This window comes from Strongylocentrotus purpuratus, unplaced genomic scaffold, assembly GCF_000002235.5.
Source record: "Strongylocentrotus purpuratus isolate Spur 01 unplaced genomic scaffold, Spur_5.0 spur5_scaffold_7, whole genome shotgun sequence".
Lineage (NCBI taxonomy): Eukaryota > Metazoa > Echinodermata > Echinoidea > Camarodonta > Strongylocentrotidae > Strongylocentrotus > Strongylocentrotus purpuratus.
In genome coordinates, this window is record NW_022145613.1 from 37,220,491 (window position 1) to 37,242,626 (window position 22,136).

Genomic DNA, 22,136 nt, shown 5'->3' on the forward strand with positions numbered 1-22,136 from the left:
AAAAATAAAAAGAAATATGCCAATGGCTGACCAAAAGGTGACCTTAGCCCCCCCCCCCCTAACAGAGCAAAATGTCAAATTAACAATTATATACCTTTTTACGATATTTTTTCAAATATTTATAATTAAAAAAAAAAAAAAAAACAACACTAAAGCGAAGGCCTAAGATTTACATGTTTTCAATTAGGTTCATAGCAGAAAAGGAGAGAGAGAGAGAGAGAGAGAGAGAGAGGGAGGGAGAGAAATGGGTATATAGCAGAAAAGGAGAGAGAGAGAGAGAGAGAGAGAGAGAGAGAGGGAGAGAAATGGGTATATGGCACGTGCCCCCCCCCCCTCCCTGGCCCCCCAAAATATGTTAAACTCAGCCCTAAATGCGCCCAAAATGTACTAAAAAACAGGGTCGTGCCCCCCCCCCCCCCGGCCAATTTTTTTTTAAATTTTTAAATGTTTGAATTAAAAATAAAAATAAATATGCCAATGGCTGACCAAAAGGTGACCTTAGCCCCCCCCCCCCCCAACAGAGCAAAATGTCAAATTAACAATTATATACCTTTTTACGATATTTTTTCAAATATTTATAATTAAAAAAAAAAAAAAAAACACTAAAGCGAAGGCCTAAGATTTACATGTTTTCAATTAGGTTCATAGCAGAAAAGGAGAGAGAGAGAGAGAGAGAGAGAGGGAGGGAGAGAAATGGGTATATAATTATGCAGAGAGAGAGAGAGAGGGGGTGATTGATATTATATTATACAGAGAGAGAGATTGAAACAATATGCAGAGACAGAGAGAGAGAGAGAGAGAGAGAGAGAGAAATATACATATACAGAGACATAGAGGGAGAGAAAGAGAGAGATGGAAACAATATGCAGAAAGAGAGGAATATATTATGCAGAGACATAAAGGGAGAGAGAGAGAGATGGACGGAGGGGGAGGGGGGGGGGTAAAATGCATTTTCATCAAACTTATCAAGGTGCCATTCGTTCCGTATTTTTCAGAGTAACAAGAAGAGGAAAAATTGCCAGACGATACTGAACTTCATTGATTGATTGATTGAAGTGGTTTTTTGATTGAAAAATATTCATTCAAAATAGAAGCTAAAGGCTGAAACAAATTGGATTGACAAAATATTACAAAATTACATCAAAATACAATACAGATTAAATAAATACAGAAATGTGCATAGTAATATACAAAGTATGAATATCATTGCACATACAGAAAATCAGCAATGAAATGGAAAAAAAACAGTGGAATGAAAAGGAAAGAAGATGAAACCTGAAAAGAAGAAGAGGGGGACATGCAGGTGAAGTAATTGAAATGATTTAACACAAAACAATTATAATTCACACTCATTGGCATTATATTCACATTTTTTATAAGGTACGGAGACATGTTTGGATAACTTCAGACGTGGGGGGAGAAGAGGGGTAGAGGGAGTGGCGTGTGGCCCCGTAACCCCGATATTATTTTTTCTTAATTTATGTCCGGTTTTTCCTCCTAACCCCCCCCCCCCACACTTCCACCAAAAGAGGCGTTGAGAGGCCGACGGGATTCCTAAAATCAAAGTTTGTCCTCATTTTCTGACAATCATGGTAACGCCTCCTCCTCCCCCTCCCCCTACTTAACGTAGATTCCTTCATGAAATAAGTTATGGTCAACAATTTTAAAAGATACAGGGAGATCTTTTAAAATGCTGCTCTTTCATCATTATACACAGTCATGTCAGTGAAAGTTAGGAGCCTGAAACGGCGAACGATCGTGCGCCATCAAAGTGCACTAACTCCGCTGACTGAAGATTCCGAGCATATCCCAGCAGGCAAGTCGATGATGAGATGACATGGGTAAAATGAGTACATTCAGTTAACTCGTTGCATAACCCTGCACACCGTATGATGGAGTTGACCCGAAATCTGGAGAGAACTACCGAGTCAGGTAGCGACAAGTTCTCTGCCATTGCTCTGACGTAAGATGATCGAAATTCTCCAGCTGTATTGGGTTTGGAAAAAATAGAAAGGAAAACAAAATATCAGACAAGGACTTCTTGATGAATAACAATACATGGTAATGATGCTCACCATCATCGTCATGATCATCATACACACAGTTATGCTACTTTTACCTTCATGTTCTTCCATTCATGAAGCGTAAGGATGATAGTATAGTGGGCGCTATATAATTAGATATAATACACTGTTGGTCATAATGGTGGAATATTTATTTTTACCCCAGTTTAGGGAAGGATTTTAAAAAATTATTTATTTCTAATAGATCTAGATAATGGCATACATTCTCAGATTTTATTGAATATTAATTTGAGAGTGTTTGTTTTGCGTGACTGCTTAATCATATGTGTGCTACTATGCTAATCAGCTAAGGGACCAACGTCCTTAAGTCATAATTGACAGTAATGAGGATTAATGCCTCACAAAAGGGCACTAATATATAGCTGATCGACACGATTTTTATCCTGGGGCCTCACAGTAACGAGGCCATTGCTTAGCCCCTGAATCATGACTGTACGCAGTGTTTGCTAGGGTACGCGGCCCCTTCCACAAATCCCCCAAAACGAAGAAAATGCAATAAATTGTCAAAAATTCATTGCATTTTCCCCCGGCCCCCAACAGGAACAATTCCTCTGTGTGGCCATGCCTTGAACCATAATGCATGGCCCTACAGAGGAATTTTTCTGTTGGGGGCCGGGGGAAAATACAATGAATTTTTGACAATTTATTGCATTTTCTTCGTTTTGGGGGATTTGTGGAAGGGGCCGCGTACCCTAGCAAACACTGCGTACAGTCATAATTCAGGGGCTAAGCAATGGCCTCGTTACTGTGAGGCCCCAGGATAAAAATCGTGTCGATCAGCTATATATTAGTGCCCTGTTGTGAGGCATTAATCCCCATTACTGTCAATTATGATTTAAGGACGTAAGTTCCCTAGCTGATTAGCATAGTAGCATACATATGATTTAACAGTCACGCAAAACAAACACTCGCAAATTAATATTCAATAAAATCTGAGAATGTATGCCATTATCTAGATCTATTAGAAATAAATAATTTTTTAAAATCCTTCCCTAAACTGGGGTAAAATAATTATTCCACCATTATGACCAACAGTGTATATGAATAATTGCTGACCTTGTGGCTTCGTGGTTCGGGTCCCCTCTTCGATGGTTGGTTCCGTCGTCTCATCCGACTCGGTGGATGATTCAGTGGACGATTCTCCTGTAGAATCTGTATGTATACCAAGATACCATAATCTCAATTGCCCTGATCCAACGACAGTAATATCATTATTGCACTGGCTTATTTCTTCTTCTGCAATACATTTATTTTGGTATAAGATATTTAAGGTTTACTCAACATCGAATAAATGAAAGAATGAATGAATGAATGAGTGACTGAATGAATGAATGAATAAATAAATAAATAAAATAGCTCGTGAATGCATATGCTTATAGAAATCTGAATCAACGAATTGACAGATCTTGTGATAAAATTGTAAGAAAAGTTAATATTTTCAAGATCAACTTTATATATGCTGATATTTAACATCAAACATTTTAAAAGTTCTTTGATCTGTGAATATGTGAAATCGACACTCACCCCCGATCGATGCAGGAGTGAGACCATCTTGTGTACCGCAAGCTTCAAGTTTAAGAAAGCATGGAAAAAGGGGGGAGGGAAACAGACGAAACAATCGATATAAATTATTGGCGTTTATACTAATCCTCTGTTTGGTCATTCCACTTAATTTTCATTACGACCTTCACAATCATAAATGTCGTCATCATCAGCGTCGTCTATTTAATCGTCATCGTCATTATCGTCATCGTCATCTTTATCATTATCATCACCCTTATCTCCTCCCTGTTATAACTTGATAGGTCTTAGATTTGGGACGTATCAGTTGCTTTGATCTTTGTTTCTTAAAGGTAATACAACGTTTTGAGAAATATCGAATATTGGGTGGATAGTGATTCTTTACCATTTTTATATATTTGGATGCCCCTGTATCATAAGCACTAGAAAATTTAGTCCATAAAACACTTCCGCTTTCGAGAAAAATTGAATATAAAAATTTACCGGTGCTCCCGGTAAATGTTGATATATTTCAATTAGAGGCTACGGCCGCACAATGGCAGCTGCGACGATGAAAATCTCAGAATATGTAGTTGTGATATATAATTTCCAAATGGGAATAGCTGATTGGTTGATTTTTAGTCAAGAATCGTTGTTTCATAGCTTAATTAATATTTTGCCCTGGAGAGGGAGCTATACAACATAAAGAGTTTATTATTTAAAATTTCATATTTTTAGACTCGATTTCAAACGCGACAACGATCACTGAATATTGTAGGATCACATATGCTTCCAATATGTTCATTTAAACCAAATTCATGACCCCATACCAAAACTTCGAAAATTGGGTGGATAGTGAATCTTTACAACTTTGATATATTTGGATACCCCGGTGGATGTATTATAAGCACTAAAAAAATTAGCCCCTAAAACACTTCTGTTTTCGAGAAAAATTGAATATAAAAATTTACCGGTGCTCCCGGTAAATTTTGATATATTTCAAATAGCGCCTATGGCCGTACAATGGTAGCCGCGACCATGAAAATCTCAGAATATGTAGTTGTGATATATAATTTCCAAATGGGAATAGCTAATCGGTCAATTTTAGTCAAGAAACATTGTTTCATAGCTAAATTAATATCTTGACCTTGAGAGGGAGCTATACAACATAAAGAGTGTATTATTTATAATTTCATAACTTTAGACTCGATTTCAACCGCGACAACGATCAATGAATATTGTAGGAACGCATATGCTTCAAATATGTTAATTGGAACCAAATTCATGACCCCATATCAAAACTTTGTAATACCTTTAAGAAAGCCGCGAATCTTTATCGTTATTATCACTCTACTACCTCGCTATCGCCAATACCCGAACAATGGCCCAATATAGACTCTTGCACGTAATTTAGAGCTACGTGCTTCCGGTGTTTAAAAGCTCTTGTTGGCTGCTACTGACCTCTTTGTATTTTTACGAGATTTTTTATGATTGTTCCACAAGAAATCATTTTTTGATTGTTCTTTGTCAAAATGCCGCAACCATATACTCGCGATCGTGCAGCTTACAGGCGCGGATCCAGGATTTCTTAGGGGGGGGGGGGCCAAATTTAAAATCTATTTGTTATTTAGTATGTTGAAATTTGAAAATCGATCATTCGCTCAGTGGGAAGGAGGGGGCGGTAGTGAGCACTATTTTTTTTTTTTTTTTTTTTGGGGGGGGGTGGTCCCCCTCCCTGGATCCGCCACTGGCTAGTTATTTCAAACTTGTCTTGCCTACTGAGTAACCTTTTCCATGTCGCGCGCTGCATAGGGTTTGTTGAAAATTTTACCCATGCCACGTCTCACATCCAGGGATATCTCCGGAGGTTTTTTCATTCATTATCGTGCGACCAACACACAGCAGATTCACAGTATCGCACCATATTCCAACTGACAAATTCAGTTTGTAAATGTAGAAAACTGCTTACGATATACTAGAGCCAAAAGACGAAGTGAAAGTTAGCATATAACTCGGTGATTACGGTTCCGACCCGGCCGAGATCGGACGGCACGGACAAGTACACATCTGCGTGAAACCATGAACCTAATAGAATTTGTATTAGGTTCATGGTGAAACGGACCGGAAGCGACAAAGGCTCAAAGCTCTCCCAGAGTGAATTTTGAAATTGGGACATTAAATTTAATTTCGGGCATTTTGGGCTTTTGGCGAAAGCGATTATTACTACAAGCTGCCAGGACACTTTTACCACACCCTGAAGTACAAGGTTAGTATATGTCGTAGGCTATCTTCTTAACTCTGCTGCTAGCTGTGCTACACAAATTTTGACCTAGCTCTTCAAATATTTTTTTACCACAGCTGCCCTTACTATTTTGTTACGTAATAAGTCTTAATTACTTAATTACCATCTTCTTGCTCGCAGATGTAAGGGACCATGAAAGTACATGGGCGATCATGCCAGTAGTAATCCCGACCGCTCTTCATTCGGAAGCATGGCGTCCCTTCATTGAAGGAATCGTACTCAAGATTGGTATAGACAGGCATAGTCCCATCACTCCAGGTTATAACATCCATCGATGACTTAAGTAACCCTAAGTTAAAAAGGATAATTGAACAAGTTGAAAGGGGACTTCAGTTCAGTTGAATCAAATCAGTTCAATAACATTTCAATAACAATCATATCCTTTTGCGCATTTTACGAAATGTTGAAATGAACAGTAATGCAGAATTTAGATATAGGTATTTTTCAAGAGCATGATATTTCAGGGAAGAAGGCCCAAAATTACATTGACCACAATACAATCCAATGAGAAGGTAGAGAGAGAGAGAGAGAGAGAGAGAGAAAGACGAAGGGAGGAAGAGGTAATGAGTTTTGAAGTAATAAAGGATAATGTTCAGAGAATGACAGTTATTTACACACTGTCAACACAGCGGCTCCTTTTTCAACTTTATATGCATACATGTACTAATAAAGCTCTGTGTCGAAAGTCACGTTCCAAAACAATTCAATGTGAAAACTGTTTGTTTTCACGCAGTCGATACTACGAACGTGTACCAACTCCCAAGTCCATTCAGTGTTTATACTCTTTACATGTTTTTTAAACATTGTATGAACCAGCTTGTATATTGTTTGTTAAATGGTATGGTAATACGGTATGGTATAATACTGTGCCCGCATTCAGCAAAGCTGTTTTTCAGCGAGGCCGTGATTACATATAATTAGAATAGAATAAAAAACGATGAACATACAATTTACCCAAAAATATGCAAGTTATAAATAAATGAACATATTTACAGAAATTTAAGAACAAAATAGAATCATAGTGACAAAGGGTGAAAAAAAATTAGTATCTACATGTATGAGATGAAAGAAGAGAGCAAATATCTTGAATGTTTTCTAATCTCAATGTTGTAAGATTTAAAACATTTATAAATCTGATAGCGTTGGGTAAGGTATTAAAAAGCTTTGATGCATGGTATAATGGACTATGTTGAAAAAAATTTGTGTGAGGTCTTGGAAGGGGGATTTGTGAAGTAGCACAACGGAACATATTAAATTGGATCAATGAAGATATTAAAAACAGGTGGACCAAGATTATGTAACAACTTAAATATAGTAACTAAAGCCTGTATGACCCAGTATTCTTTTAGCTTGTCAATTTCAAGGATTTTATAAAGAATTTCGGTGTGAAATCTACTATATTCACTCCGAGTACAGATCTCAAACACCTATTTTGTATAGTTTGAAGTTGTTTTAACCGAGTTTCTTTACCGTTCATCCAAATTGTGCTGCAATAAGCGAAATGAGGCTAAATTAAGGCTTTGTACAGTATTAATGCTATCTTTTCATCTGTGAATTGCCTCATTCGCTTTAGAGCAAAAAAAAATCTTTAAAACCTTTTTTTCTATACATGGTCTATTTGTGGCTTCTATGAGAAATTGCAGTCAAGCAAAATCCCAAGATATTTGCATTCCATTACTCAATATCAACATTACAGAAACGACTCAAATGTGACTTTGAACCGGTTAACATGACTTGACATTTTTCAACGTTAAGAAACAATTCATTATTTGAAAACCATGTCGTAGCTGATTTCAAATCACCGTTGATTACTTTCTCTAATATCTTTGGGTCTTTTGAGGCAAAATACACGCAAGTGTCATCCGCATACAGAGAAAGGGAACATTTGTTGATTGATTCATATAAATCATTCAGAGTGATAATAGACAGCAATGGCCCAAGGATACTTCCTTGGGGCACTCCGCTTGTTACTTTTCTGCTCTGTGACATGTTACCGTCTACTAAAGTGCATTATTCCATATCATGGAAATAATCCTGAAACCAACATATTGAATTTTGATCAAAACCATAATATCTTAGCTTTTTAAGCAAAATCTCAAACGATACAAAATCGAACGCTTTTTCTAAGTCAAGCGTTACAATACCTACTACATACCCGTTGTCTTTTTTTTATTTTTTACAAACATCTTCTGTGAGAGATTAGAGTGCAGTCAAAGTCGACTGTTTCGGGCGGAAGCCGTGTTAGTTTATTCTTTGACACAAGTTTTTCCAGCAATTTAGATAATACAGGTAAGACCGATATTGGCCTATAGTTGCACAGGGATTAGCTCTATCACCACCTTTGTGAATATCAAGTCTAAATGAAGTTATTTGTATTTGTACCAACTTCATGGCCCGGCCCTTCCCTGACTCAAGACACCTCACAAGACGTCTCGATACCCAACTCATACGTATATACATGGGGCTATGCCACATAATACGAATAATATCATACATCATTATTGGGATTTATGTCTTCATGTTTTGATGATGTACACTCTCAATAAATGAAGTATGAGGAGTTCACAATTAATATCAATATTCATGTTTAAACACATTGCCCTAAACCCCCGAAATAATACATTTAATATGAGCCTTGCGCTAGATATCTGATTGACAAGAAACTTCATAATGTACCTATCCAAAAGTCGGCTTGGTTGTCTACGAGAATAATCTGCGATTTCAAGAACTCTTGTTCCTCCTCTGTTTCGATGAAAACAAGACGTGCTTCCCAGGTGTCCAGACATGCTGCGAAAGCTTCCTTATAGTTGACAGATGCGCTGATAATGCGGTAGCAAGATCCATCATGGCTCACCATCTCGGTCGGACAAACGTCTGAACCTGACAGAACAGAAGAGACAATTAACGCCAAAAAATAAGTAAATTATGAATTTCATAAGCATACATGCCTGTATGCATTTGTATCTTATGAGCATGTTGATCTTCTTTCGTCCCTACTGTTTTGTAACTAGCAAGATTTCGAAAGCTATTTGCGCTTTCAGTACACGGCTCCCCGTCACAATATTAAGGTGTACATACCATTTTCTGTAAGTTGGACTTAAAATTAAAGGAAAGCCGTTAGCATCTATGAAAATATTTTGTAAAAGTTATTTTAAAAGGCATTAAATGTTCATTTAAATCTACCATATATTCTATTATCAAGCAGATTTCATGTTCTTGATGTGGAATTCATAAAAGTCTAAAATACTTGAATTTTCATTTTTGAATACATTTTATTTTAAGGCTACAAATGGCTCTCCATAATATTTAAGTCCAACTAGGAGTTAAGTTTGACTTGAGATCTATGTGAAACACCCCTTCCCCCAGGTCTTTGACCTTCTTATTTCTTGACGCATGACTGCGTCGGTGACTGGCGCGGTTGTCGTGCCAGGTGAGAATGACATCATAATCGAAATGAATGACACAATAATAATGCAGATATTACTTTGAAATGCTGGCGTATTGCCTTCGTAATCCGAATATAAGTTCTATATACAATAGGGTTAGTGCATGGAGTTGCCCTTCAGTTGCTTTCTCGACACTATCTGCGATCATTGTAATTACCTACTTACCCATATCTCGTTCGCATATGTATCCATAGCCGCTTTCACAGTCCTTGTCATGCCATGTATAATCACGCCCCCTTTTCATCCGAAAGCATGCAGCTCCCTCATTGAAACTCGACATCGACACCGTCAACCATCTCGTATACACCGGCTCTGTTTGATCCAGCCACATAATGACGTCACTGCTATCCTTGGTGAGACCAATCCAAAAGTCTATCCCAGGGAATTGATGAGAGAGTGTCTGTTGAATGTAAGCCTGTTCATTGTTGGAGTCGAGGTATATGAGATGCTGTCCTTGGGTAGTGCAGGTAGATTGGGCGGTAGCGAAGTCTGTCGCCTCCGACTCAAATGAATAGCAGGAGCTTCCAAAGGCCACTCCACTGGCACAACCTGTCATCAATTCATACAAAAATAAAGGGGTGAAATTACCTCGGCAATCTGTGACAGAATCATTCATTCTCTGATGAGGGGAGTTTTAACAATTCTACTACTTCGTTTGTCTGTTTTTGCTTGCTTGTTTATCATTGTAATCATATTTCAAATGTATTTTATCAACAATTTGTATTTTTATCTTGTGGATGGACCCCTTTAAATACCAGCTTTTAGCTGAAAAGGGTGATCCTTCCCATATGTGGAAAATAAATAAATAAAATAAAATAAAATAAATAACAAGAAAATAAAATGATTAAAGATAAAGACCAGTTATGGTCATACGATTGCATTGTGAAAGAAACGTTGTGGAATCGATCAGAAAAAGAAAAAAGTATTGGTGTGTACTGTAAGGTTTTTGAATCATCAAAAATGATAAGAAATTTGGCCCAGTCTTGGTAAAGTTACAAGCACTGTACAAAGAAAGACAACGCGACACGTGCGCGATATCTATCAGGTCCAAATAGATATAATATTTTACCAAATATATCAATTTGTAGGCGGTTTCTCGCCAAAATTTGTATCATCAAGTATTAGTCAAAACATATTCTTTCACATGATTGGTAATAAAAGCTTCCATTTCATTTTTTGAGAGAGAGAGGGGGGGGGGGGGGGGGGGGGGGGGGGTTCCAAAACTGGTCTTTACCTCTAATCAAATTACGCATTTAATTATTATATTAAGAAATGTTGAGATATAGTTAACCCTCAATTCAAAGGCAAATGATAATCATCAGCTGTTAATGAAAGCCTTCTTACATACCCAGGCGCGTACACAGGGGGGGGGGGGGGGGGGGGGGGGGGGGGGGGGGGGGGGGGGGGGTTTGGGGGTTAAACCCCCTCCCCCCCCTTTGGTAATTTTTTGTGTGTAAACCCCCCCTAAATTTCCCCCAAACCCCCCCCCCCTTTTGGATTTTTTTATTTCTTTATTTTTTTTTTATTAAAAAAAACAACAAAAAAAAACACCTTACCCCCCCCCCCCCAACGGAGCAAAATGTCAAATTTTCAAATTTCGAGACCAAAAAAAAAAAAAAATGTGTCCTCTTACCCAACCCCCCCCCCCCCCCCCCGCTTATTCAGCGGCTGGCTGAGTCGTTGCGAAATTTTCGGCCCGATTTATAAATGTTAAACCCCCCCCCCCCCTTGAAAAAATCCTGCGTACGCGCCTGTACATACCTATGCACTCCCCTTTTGTAGTATTCATGGTAGCTGATATCCATAGCAGGAATTGTATGAAAAACACCTAAAAAGGTAAACAAATAAGGCCTATTACAACGACGTGAAAATCACGTCTCTGATGGAAGTCACTGGGTTGATATTCTTTTTCCTTTGAAACTTTTTCAAAGCCGTAAAGTCTTGTCTGAATATCAAATATGGACAGTGAGCAATGTGGGTGACCGAATAGCTTCAAGCGAAAGGTACAAGAATATATATTTTTTAATTATTAAATTATTGTTTTTAGCTCAGACAGTCATTTGTCGTGCATTTATAAACCAAATATTCAATCTTTTCGTTGTAGTATTAAGTATTTACAAGGAATTACAATAGTTCCTCTCTGCACAAATATCGATAGTTTCGGAATCCCCTCTCCTTTGATCTCATTAGTTTGAAAAGAACAAATAAATAACATTTAAGAGCACTAACCCTTTATAGTTCTGGAAGACACACTTCGTACTGATTTACAAGTACATGTAAATGACTTAATGGCTATATTAAAATAACGACCCTTTTTAAAGCAACGATGATTTTAATTGTCTCCGGACACTGTTCCTATCGAATTCTATGAAAACCAGAGGGTACTTTCAATAATACCCTGATTCTTACTAGGCGTGATATTCACTTTGATAACGCAACTAACCTGATATAAAAAGCGCTACATAATCATACCATAAACGAGGAGAAAATATGCACGATAATTAAACAAAAAATGAAATATAGGGAAATAAATCGGTAAACTTCACAGACATAATCAGTTTGCTTATAAACTACGCAATTATACTCGTTTTCAATGTTCTACATCTTGATAAAAAGTGTGAGTTCATTTTTTTTAAAGCAAGGTTTTGAAATACATACCAACAGATTACATATTATATATGGCAGAAATAATACAGGCAATGAAATATTTTACTAACAATAAACACCCCTCCCCCCAAAAAAAAACAAAGATGAAGAAAATTTAGACTAAGCTTTTCTCACCTTCATGGTTGAACCCATCCTTTCTTGATATCAGATTGCGAGTGAATCCCAAACACATATCCTGATTAATCAAGTCGATTTCATACTGCACGGTAGGGAGGTGTATGTGATGGCATCATGGTTACCATGGGAACGATACGTGCTTGAGAAGGAGCCCGGTTGATTAAAACCTATCCGTCAATTAAATTTCAATTCTGACACTAATTATTTTCAAATTTGGATTCATGGATACAGGGTTGACGAAATCCACTCTTACGTTACTTACCAATGTGTAGTGACTCGATAAGAAGAAGAGAAGAACGGTACTTACATGTATAGTGAACCAGGATACAGGTATCATTTTCACTATCAAATATCATTTATCATTATCCTTTTCACAATATAATAACATTCCAATTCGTCTTTAATTTGTTTATTCGTTCAGCCTTTTTGAACTGATCTGAATGATTTCTTGTTACAATTTAATTACATTTTAGGTGAATGTAAATCGTCACGAAGCAAAGAATCGGCTCTATATACAATTCTGGACAATTAAGTGTTGAAAGATTTTTTAAAACCGGTCTTATGTCTTATTGTCATGGAAAAACGGTTGGGAAAATTCAAAAATGGTTGGGAGAATTTACTGTTAGAGAGTGTGACACAGTTACGCCTTAAAAGAAAACCATAAATATCTTTGTGGTTTGAGAAATGTGTGCATGTTAGAGGGTTAGTACAGTAGAAGGAATATAATAAGTTACATTTCATACAAAAATTACACATTTTTTCATCAACCTTCAACAATGTTACCGAATCACATCATTCGAATGAAATGTAACGGTATTCGCACCAACGCAATTAACTTTTCCACTGCATGGTAAACCTATATAGGTGAAAGGGATCGAATGGTCGTATTTGTAGAAGAAATGATTAGCGTCCTCTTGAGTTGATTTTGTGAAGGTTAGCAAATATTTGTTGGGAGCTAAGTCCATTCAGAATCATCATCAGGAAAAAAGAGGATATCGACTCTCAGTGGAGGATTCAAATGAAACGTAATTTCATTTAATTTCATTTCATTTCATTTATTTTCTTATTTCTCATGTTACATTTATATACATTTAAAAATAAAGTACAATTTTGTTTGTGTGTGATCAATGATAATCAATAATACATAATAAATAACATAAAGATAAGTGATCAATATAGAGTACTGATTTAACTGAGAGATATATGGTGGGACTTACATGAAAGCAAGCTTGTAAAGCTGTAGGCCCCAGTGAAATAGTTTGTGGTAATTATCTGCATTCTACGAAATGGGGAGATAAATGTGGTAGATCAGGTATTTATGCCTCGTTTTCATTACTTTTCCTGCCATCCGTATGGTGACGATGAAGATGATAATGGGTTCTAGTACAATGACCCTTTTGACAATCATCCGGGTAATTTCCAGCGGGACAATTACCCGATAGGACAATTACCCCCCCCCCCCGGAACTTTACCAATTAGGACATTTACCCCAACCCCTAGGTTGATTACCCCCCTGGGTAATCAAACCCTAGGACAACTACCCCTGGACAATCACTTCTAGGACAATTACCCCCCCTCCTAAGACTATTACCCCCTAGGACCATTACCCTTAGGACGAGAATCCAAGAGTACAAAATCCATTCAACTATATGTACGCAGGGGCGGCGGAATGTCTTTCATAGTGAAGGGGGTGGGGGGGGGGGTAGTACCCACAGAAAGGCACTTTCTGGAGAAAGCTACTTTGAGTAATTCCGTGGACAAAATCAGTCACAGTTATGATTCCGTTGACGGAATCACTTATATAATAATAATAATAATAATAATAATAATAATAATAATAATAATAATAGTGGGTTCTTGTATAGCGCTCATGTCAGTCAGATTTGACCCTCCTGGCGCTCCCCATTATTACCCTAGCTTTAGCACGGCTGCCATACGGCGCTCTAGCATTTCAAGGAATAAATTCCTACCAGGTACCCATTTACTTCACCTGGGTGGAGTGTGGCAAATGTAGATCAATGTCTCGCCAAAGGACATTAGTGCGGCGACGGGACTCGAAACGCGGACCTTGTGATCGACAGTCCGGCGACGCATCCACTCGACCACAACGCCTCTACTATATAACAATACAATGATAAAACGGTTGGATAGTTTTGTGTTCTTCTATTCTGTGCTATAACAACTTGACTACAAAATCAGGCATGACTCGATTGCTTGGTGTCTGAGTGCAAGAGTGCTTTATTCTCAACTGTACTCCTCATGATATACAGCATCTCAATATTGGTTACATAACATCATAATATACAGGGTGGCACTGGTGGTTAGGGGCATTTACACTGTCCTCCAAACACGCCAAAATATGTCAAACCGGAGCCTGACCGCGATGTTACCAAGGGCAACTACTCATTACCGGCAGAAATGCCAATTCAAAAACATTCCAAATCGAAGTGTGATCTTTTGGCGTGTTTTGGCGTGTTTTGGCGTGTTTGGCAAGTATAAACGCTCGCAGTTGTAACATCGCGATGTTAGGTGACGTAACTTTAATAGATGTCGTCCTTAAATAAAATGATAGAACGATATATACAAAGAATGACATAAGAGAAGGTGATAGAAGGAAGAAACAAATAATAACATAAGGAATAACATAAGGAAAGACAGAAAGAGAAAGTGATAGAATGAGAAAAAACAAAGAATAACATAAGAGAAGGTGATAGAAGGAAGAAACAAAGAATAACATAAGGAAACACAGAAAGAGGGAGTGATAGAATGATAAAAAACAAAGAATAACATAAGAGAAGGTGAAAGAAGGAAGAAATAAAGAATAACATAAGGAAACACAGAAAGAGGGAGTGATAGAATAATAAAAACAAAGAATAACATAAGAGAAGGTACTAGAAGGAAGAAACAAAGAATAAAATAAGGAAACGGGGGGGGGGGGGGGGGGGTAAGCAGACACTTTTTTTTTTTTTTTTTGGTCTCGAAATTTGAAAATTTGAATTTTTTTTTCGTTGGGGGGGGGGGGGGTAAGGTCACTTTACGTTAGCCGTGGGCATAATTTTTTTATTTTTTTTAATTTTTTTTAAATTGTTAATTTAAACCAAAAAAAAGAAAAAAAAGGGGGGGGGGAGGGTTTTAGTTTTTTTTAGGGGGGTTTACACACATAAAAATACCAAAGGGGGGTTTGAACCCCCAACCCCCCCCCCCCCCCCCCCTGCGTACGCCCCTGTACACATGGATTAACGGGGATTAAGGCTCTAGACACTAAGCCGTGGGAAAGTGAACTTGGTAGCAAAATGAACAGGTCATCAATATAGCAAACACAATAGATAGTCCATTTCAGAGCCATTAATTAACCTAATGGCTCTGTTCTTCCATGGAGTCCAATAACGCAACTTAGCGCGACCCTTGCCTACATCATTTCTCTACATATAACAAATCTGCCTCAAACTTGAGAAATATGTGAGAGGAAAAGATTACACGGTACTCGCTTGTATTATATCTTAAACAGAAATGTATTTCTCACCTATAAAATGTACTTGTAAAAATAAAGAGTCAACGATAAATTTTCGAATCTTTAGCAGGTGTCTCATTTGAATGAAATTTTGCTTCAGACCACGATTAACGTCATTAAATAAAAATAAAGTGACCTGCCATTATGTCACAAATAGGGTATCAAAATATGCTCAACTGACCGTAATTAAATGCCTAAATCATCTGAGCTTCCGGGAGGATCCGCCCCCTGGATCCCACGTCAATTTACGCTACGCTCGCTACGCTCTACCTGATTGTTAATACTCCCCCCCCCCCCCCCAAAAAAAAAAAAAAAACTTTCCAAAACGTTCCACGCGGCCTAATCATCCATGAATATTCAAGTCAGTCGTACTTCTATTGTGTCGCTGAAAACAACAACAACGTGGAGGAATCTCAGGTAAGCGCACGTACAATATTATTTTCTATTGATTCCATATTTTGCTGCATGGGCCGGGTAGTGGGCCTATAATGCAAGCGTTGAATGGGATTTTAGCAGTTTGCTTTGGTAGTGCTGTTCATGTTAAACACATGTGATCAAACTTTTGAATCCATATATCCCTAGACCGTAATACCTGAGCGCGATCTTGGAGCTTGCTATTTTTTTGCAGAGTCCATAATTAGTAATATAGTAGGCCTACATTATGCATGATAAACTTAAAAAATATCTCCTTAATATTTATAATGTATGCTGTCATTACCTTCTTGGATGTTAATTGGTTGAATTGATCATTGATTAATTGCTGATTTATATAAGGGGATTCATAATTTGATGATGCAACCACCAGGTATTATTTTCAAAGCGATGCCGCGTGTACTTGTTTCGGACAATATACACAACTTACAACTTCATTTCCTCGAAGACCTCGATTCATACGGTTGGTAAGGTATCAAGGGGGATTAAAGGCTTAGTCGACTCTTTAACTCTCTTTAACAAAATCGAAAATAATTTCTGAGCTAACAAACCTGCTGCTGCTTGGAAGACATTGAAGGTGACCACCAGGTATAAACCAAAACCCAAACACTGGAATTTGATATCACACAGCCAGGACCATGTAGAGGAACTGAATGGCTTTTATTGTAGATACGATAAGAATTTTACAGTTGAAATGACTGAGGGAAATGTAATTTGTATCTCTGCATGAACACGATGTTGCGATTTTCGGGGCACTTTACGCTAACAAAACCCCAGGGCCTGCATGACGACATCTGTAACAAAGTTATTAGGCTTTGTAGGGATCAGTTAGCCGGTGAGTAGTGACTTGGGGACGGCCATAGGTTTTGTACACATTTTTTTCTTTTTCGTACTTATATTATTTCCAATTGACTCGTGTACAAAAGTTTTGACATAGTGTTTTCTTTCATTGATGTATGCATTCTACGTCAGAATAGTCTTACAACATACACAATAATTCCAGAATGATGTTTTGAGAGACTGACTTCATACACAGCTATGACTATATTAATGTGTTGTGGGGACGTCCGAATATGAACAGGTCAGAGTAAAATACAATCGTCAGCTGTCGAAAGTCTACTGTTGCTGAAAAGAGGTAATTCACATACAAAAGACATCAATATCCTTTATAAATAGACTACTGTACAATAAGCTTCCTCGTGTTACCAGACGAGGATCACAGAGTAAATACACATTCATCGTGTTCCTTTATCTAGTTGATCGAACAATGGATATTGGTTCTACCTCCAACGGCGGTTTGAACATTCATCAAAGTCAAGCACAAAGTATAGAAAGAGAGACAAGGAGTCAAAACTACATAGACACACATGTCAAAACTTTATACAAGAGTCAATTAGAAATAGTAGAAACTGTACACACACAAAAAAAAAAAAATCGTGTTCAAAACCTATGGCCGTCCCCCAAGTCGTAATTCAAGTATTCATCTAATTACCCATGTCAGACCAAGCTTGTGATGCGAAATAGAAATTTCCTTTTCAATTGGTAAATACTTGCAAATTTAACGTTAGCTTAATAGTATGGTATATAGTAGGTTAATAGACCTTGAATAAAATCCAGAATAGGAATGATTCATTTGGTTTTGAAGTACAAATAGTATATTTATTAAAAGTTAAAAACTTACATAAGGAAGGCAAATATTCCAAAGTCCCTGATCAGTTATACAACATCAATGAAATAAGGATCGATGTACAAGTTTCTCAATCTTTGACAGCTCCCACATAACATTAAAAAACTTTTAAAATAGTACATTTAAATAGACAAGTCAAATATTACAAAGTCCCTGATGAATGAAAAGAATGTACAAGTTTCTCAGTCTGAGACAAAATACGATACAACGTAATAAACATCAGATTCAAGATTTATTTCTTTCTTTCCACTGACATGGAAAGAATACATTCATGAACAGTAACATCAAGTTCATCGTCAATGAGAATAAATTCATGAACAATAACTAGAAAGTTATAAAGGCATTGAAAATTTGGAAAAAGGTGATCTGTAAAAAAGCACAGCTTGCTAACACAGGAGCAACAAAAAATATTTAAAAAGAAGTACATTGATAATAAAATAGAAAAGACAAGAAATAGAAGTAGAAATGGAAAAGGGGAAGGTAAATACATGTACAATACAGGGGGGGGTAATAATACTAATATAATTACCTTAATTGAATATAAACAAGTATCAGATGAATCACAAATATGGTAGGTTAAAAAAGAAGCAGAATAATAATAGTTCGTAGACCTCCTAGTAAAGATTATAACAAATACAGTATTTATCTTCAAACACACTTCTTTTGATAATCATTGCAGAAGTGAGTATCATATAATTCCTCTTTCACATCATTTATACAAATACTTGAATTTTTCCCTTCAACTTTTTGGCACTCCAAAAAACTTTGTGAATAGTGGACGCCCGGTCCCAGCTGATTTGTTTACGTATAGAGCTTACGCTAGACGGCTGGAGGCGGCGGCGAGAAGCAGTAAAGCATCGTATACAACACGAGCACTGTCGCGCACGCCTGAGAGCGTCGTCAAGCTTTTGTTGTCCTCATACGATGGCGGCCGAATTGGTCGTTCGGCGAGCCGTGACGTCAATGCATAAGGTCTATTACTACTCCGGTGCTTATACGGATCTTTTCTAACTCTCACTGGAGCGGGGAAGCCTCCCGATTCTTTGGAAATCATCATTGATAAGACCCAATCACAAAGGAAAGAAAATAGATGAGCCATTTCACTCACTTGTAGTGTCATGAGTCGAGTAAAGTGTTTTGAAAAGATCATGGTGAGGCACCTTCTTAAATCCACTACTCCCCATGCAGTGTATGCCAATTTAGACAAGGGTAAGACCTTTGTGAGAACCACCTTTGTAGATTTTTTAAGTGTTTTTAACACCATTATTTCCCATCTTTTAATACACGAACTGATTGATGGTGCAATGACCATTTCTTGAAACTAAATAATTGACTTCCGACGAAACCCTTCTGATCATTATACCCCGATATTGATAAACGGTAGTACTGTAAAACAAGTTACGGAATACAGGTAGCTAGCGTTTCTATGTACACTCAAACCTGCTTTAGTGACCACCTGTCTACAAGGACCACATTTTTTGTTTCCCTTGAAAGTGGTTTCTCATTGAACCATGTACTTAAGGAACCTGTCTCCAAATGCTACTTTTTGTGTTTCCCTTGGGCGGTCGCTATAGACAGGTTTGACTGTACTACTGCCTCAAATTAAAACTGTCTCCAAAAGTAAGCCAACCGTATAATGACTCAAAAAAAAAAGGAGTATAGCTGATAGCACTGTTCTTCAGCCTAATCTACTATGCAAACTTTACAAATGCTACCAGGAATATGTTTGATAGGTAGCAAAACGTATCATAGGGGTTGATTTACCATCGATTGAATATCTGTACCAGAACAATGTCCTTTCTGAAGCGAAAAAGATAACGCAGGACCCCTCGCATCCACGGAGTGAGCGTTTTAACCCTTACTGTACGGGGGGGGGGGGGGGGCTGGAAAGCCCCCCCCCTCGACATTTTCGAAGATTGCGCCGCAACCGCTTAGAATTTTGAATTGTCGTTTCATGACTTTTTTCCCTCAAGTCTTACGCACATTTTGATACCATTTTCGTCGAAATCGGATATACCTTTAAGGTGTTACATAACAATTAGTATGCGCATGTCATCAAAAAGTGCTATAATTGCATATATTCATGTACAAGCAGAAATGTGAAGCTATGAATTGATATCAAATTGCTTTTATATGTTTCTCAAAGTAACTTGATGTATTTCAGAACAAAAGAATACATTAGAAATAAAACAATAGATATAATAAGAAATAAAAAACAATGAAATACATAAGAAAATAAATAGTTGAAAATCGCATCAAATTTGCATAAATTATCATTATTAATTACTTCAAATAACTTTTTTGTGATAGAAAAGAAGTTTCATATGAGTAATGAGTATCAACATTCAAAAAGTGGAGTCTGACAATTTTTGTAAGGATTCTAGTTCCCTATATATATTTCCAGATTTGATATTCATGAATGCGTATTCATAATTTATGCAAATTAACCTATGTATTTTCAAATATCATAAAAATAATGAAACCTCATGAATTTGAGATGAAGGAAACATTTATTCAATACATTTTCAAGATTCTTCACAAGTCTACGGAAAAATATGTAGAGTTTTCTGTAAAATCCATAAAATTAGCATTTTGCATAATTAATTAGGCTATAACGACAAAATTTTGCATATTAGCAAAAAACTAATTATACCATCTTGTTCCTTACGTAAATATCTACAAACTTGCAATTTTTCGCGTTCATCGGACATTCGACGGCCGAGATCATAGGCCCCCCCCCCCCATCCCCTAGTCAGAGAGTGCTCGAAATAGCCCAGTACAGTAAGGGTTAAAGGAAACCTCACCCAAATAAATTAGGAGAGATTTATTTTATTCTGGCTCATTAATCTTCAAGATTCCCCAGATTCCCCAGAAAAGCAAAAATAATGTACAGTTTCTCAGAACGACATGCATGGGCATCGTCATTTTCTTGATAACGTGAGGCACCATGTGATAGTGTGAAGTCGTTTATCAAGTAAATGTATTCAAATTAATGGAGGCTTCCTGCTATTATCCTTTGTACTACAATTGCTAGAAAGCATATTACATAAATATATTGGTGCTCTTCTGGGGTCAAGGTTTCTCATAAATGAAATAAATTTGTTAACTGCTATATTTTAGTATTATTAAATGAATTGGTTATAGTTATTCCCCTGTTATACATGTCTCACCACAAATAATTTCTATCTTCTCAGCTACGACTTTTTCCTCATTGAAAAGGTTTGTTATTGATATAGAAAGTCTTTCCACCTAAAGCTTGGTGCATGATATAAATGTACAACTTCAACTGGTACGTCACATTTTCAAGAAAATAAACGCGCCCATATCATGCCAAGAATATCTTTATTTATATATATATATATCTCTTGTACATTTTCGTGAGAAATATTGTATATCAAAGGGCATGAATTCATCTAATTTTTTAGAATACCTAGTAACCTACACTTATTCTTTAAGGGTGATGTTTCCTTTGAGTTTAACAGATCAGGAATCACCCCTATATAGCTAGCTGTGTGCACCACGAACTCTACGTATACGTTTCCCACGATCCAAGCTTGAGCTCTGGTATGGGAATTGTATTTTGAGAGAAAATTGTTATGATTTATTCTGGATTGTTTATCTAACTGTAGATTGCGGGTTGTTTGAACCAGTGAAATAAAAACAAATGCACAAAAACTTACTAGGCATCATCTTCGATAAAAACCACAACTCCCATTTTGCACATAGTGACATGTAATGGTGTCATATACGGTCACTTTACATACTCTACATGTTATACATCTGCATGGGACTAAGGGAGGGGGTGACTTTGAATCGGTCCGCTATTAGCGCTCAGAGAAAGTTCCCTCGTAAACGACTACATGAAGGTTGAAGAGCACGGTCTAATTCATCGAAAACAATTATATTTCATCAAAAGTTAGATGGCTACGACCATAGTGGACTAGTCATCTTACAGACGGTCAATTTCCATACTCTTAGTGTTATACCTTGGAAATATACCTTGGAAGTAGGCATTTAAAGTTAAAAACTTATTTGCCTCTCGTTGACATTCGGATGAAGAATCCATATTTTGACACATGTTTAGTGGCGCTATACAGCAATTGACGAACATGGACAAGTGAAGGAATCCTCTGGGTCAAATTAATCTTTTCTTGACGACCAAAATTTCAACAAATTGGATTTAAAGCTGTTTAGTGACTTGTTCTCCACAACTACAGAGGAGAGGTTGTTCCATTCATTGATACATCTCTGTGAAAATGATCGATGTCGAACTTCGAGTAGACTTTCTTCTTAACGATCTTGTATCGATGGCCACGGGTTCTATTATCAGTTGGATGGTCAAAGAAGTGTGCTAGATCCAGTTCATCTAGGCCATGCATTATTTTGTATA

General features: G+C 37.2%; 1 protein-coding gene across 1 annotated transcript; it reads right to left on the minus strand.

Moving 5' to 3' along the window:
- Positions 1 to 1,229: 1,229 nt before the first annotated feature.
- LOC590844 (macrophage mannose receptor 1) lies at positions 1,230 to 9,904 on the minus strand. The gene is made up of 6 exons (XM_030973749.1): positions 9,498 to 9,904; positions 8,563 to 8,766; positions 5,990 to 6,175; positions 3,609 to 3,650; positions 3,141 to 3,236; positions 1,230 to 1,986 (listed from the first exon to the last, which is right to left on the minus strand). Exons 1-6 carry the CDS (start codon positions 9,886 to 9,888, stop codon positions 1,733 to 1,735), a joined length of 1,173 nt encoding a protein of 390 aa, XP_030829609.1. The 5' UTR covers positions 9,889 to 9,904; the 3' UTR covers positions 1,230 to 1,732.
- Between the last annotated feature and the right edge of the window lie 12,232 nt (positions 9,905 to 22,136).

What these genes read in the sequence shown, in the direction of transcription:
- LOC590844 (XM_030973749.1), bottom strand. Translation starts at nt 9,888, where the DNA reads ATGACAGGTTGTGCCAGTGGAGTGGCCTTTGGAAGCTCCTGCTATTCA. An exon ending in CACTCCTGCATCGATCGGGG is followed by an intron (nt 3,237 to 3,608) that starts GTGAGTGTCGAT and finishes GTATACATACAG; the next exon opens with ATTCTACAGGAGAATCGTCC. An exon ending in CCGAACCACGAAGCCACAAG is followed by an intron (nt 1,987 to 3,140) that starts GTCAGCAATTAT and finishes AACCCAATACAG; the next exon opens with CTGGAGAATTTCGATCATCT.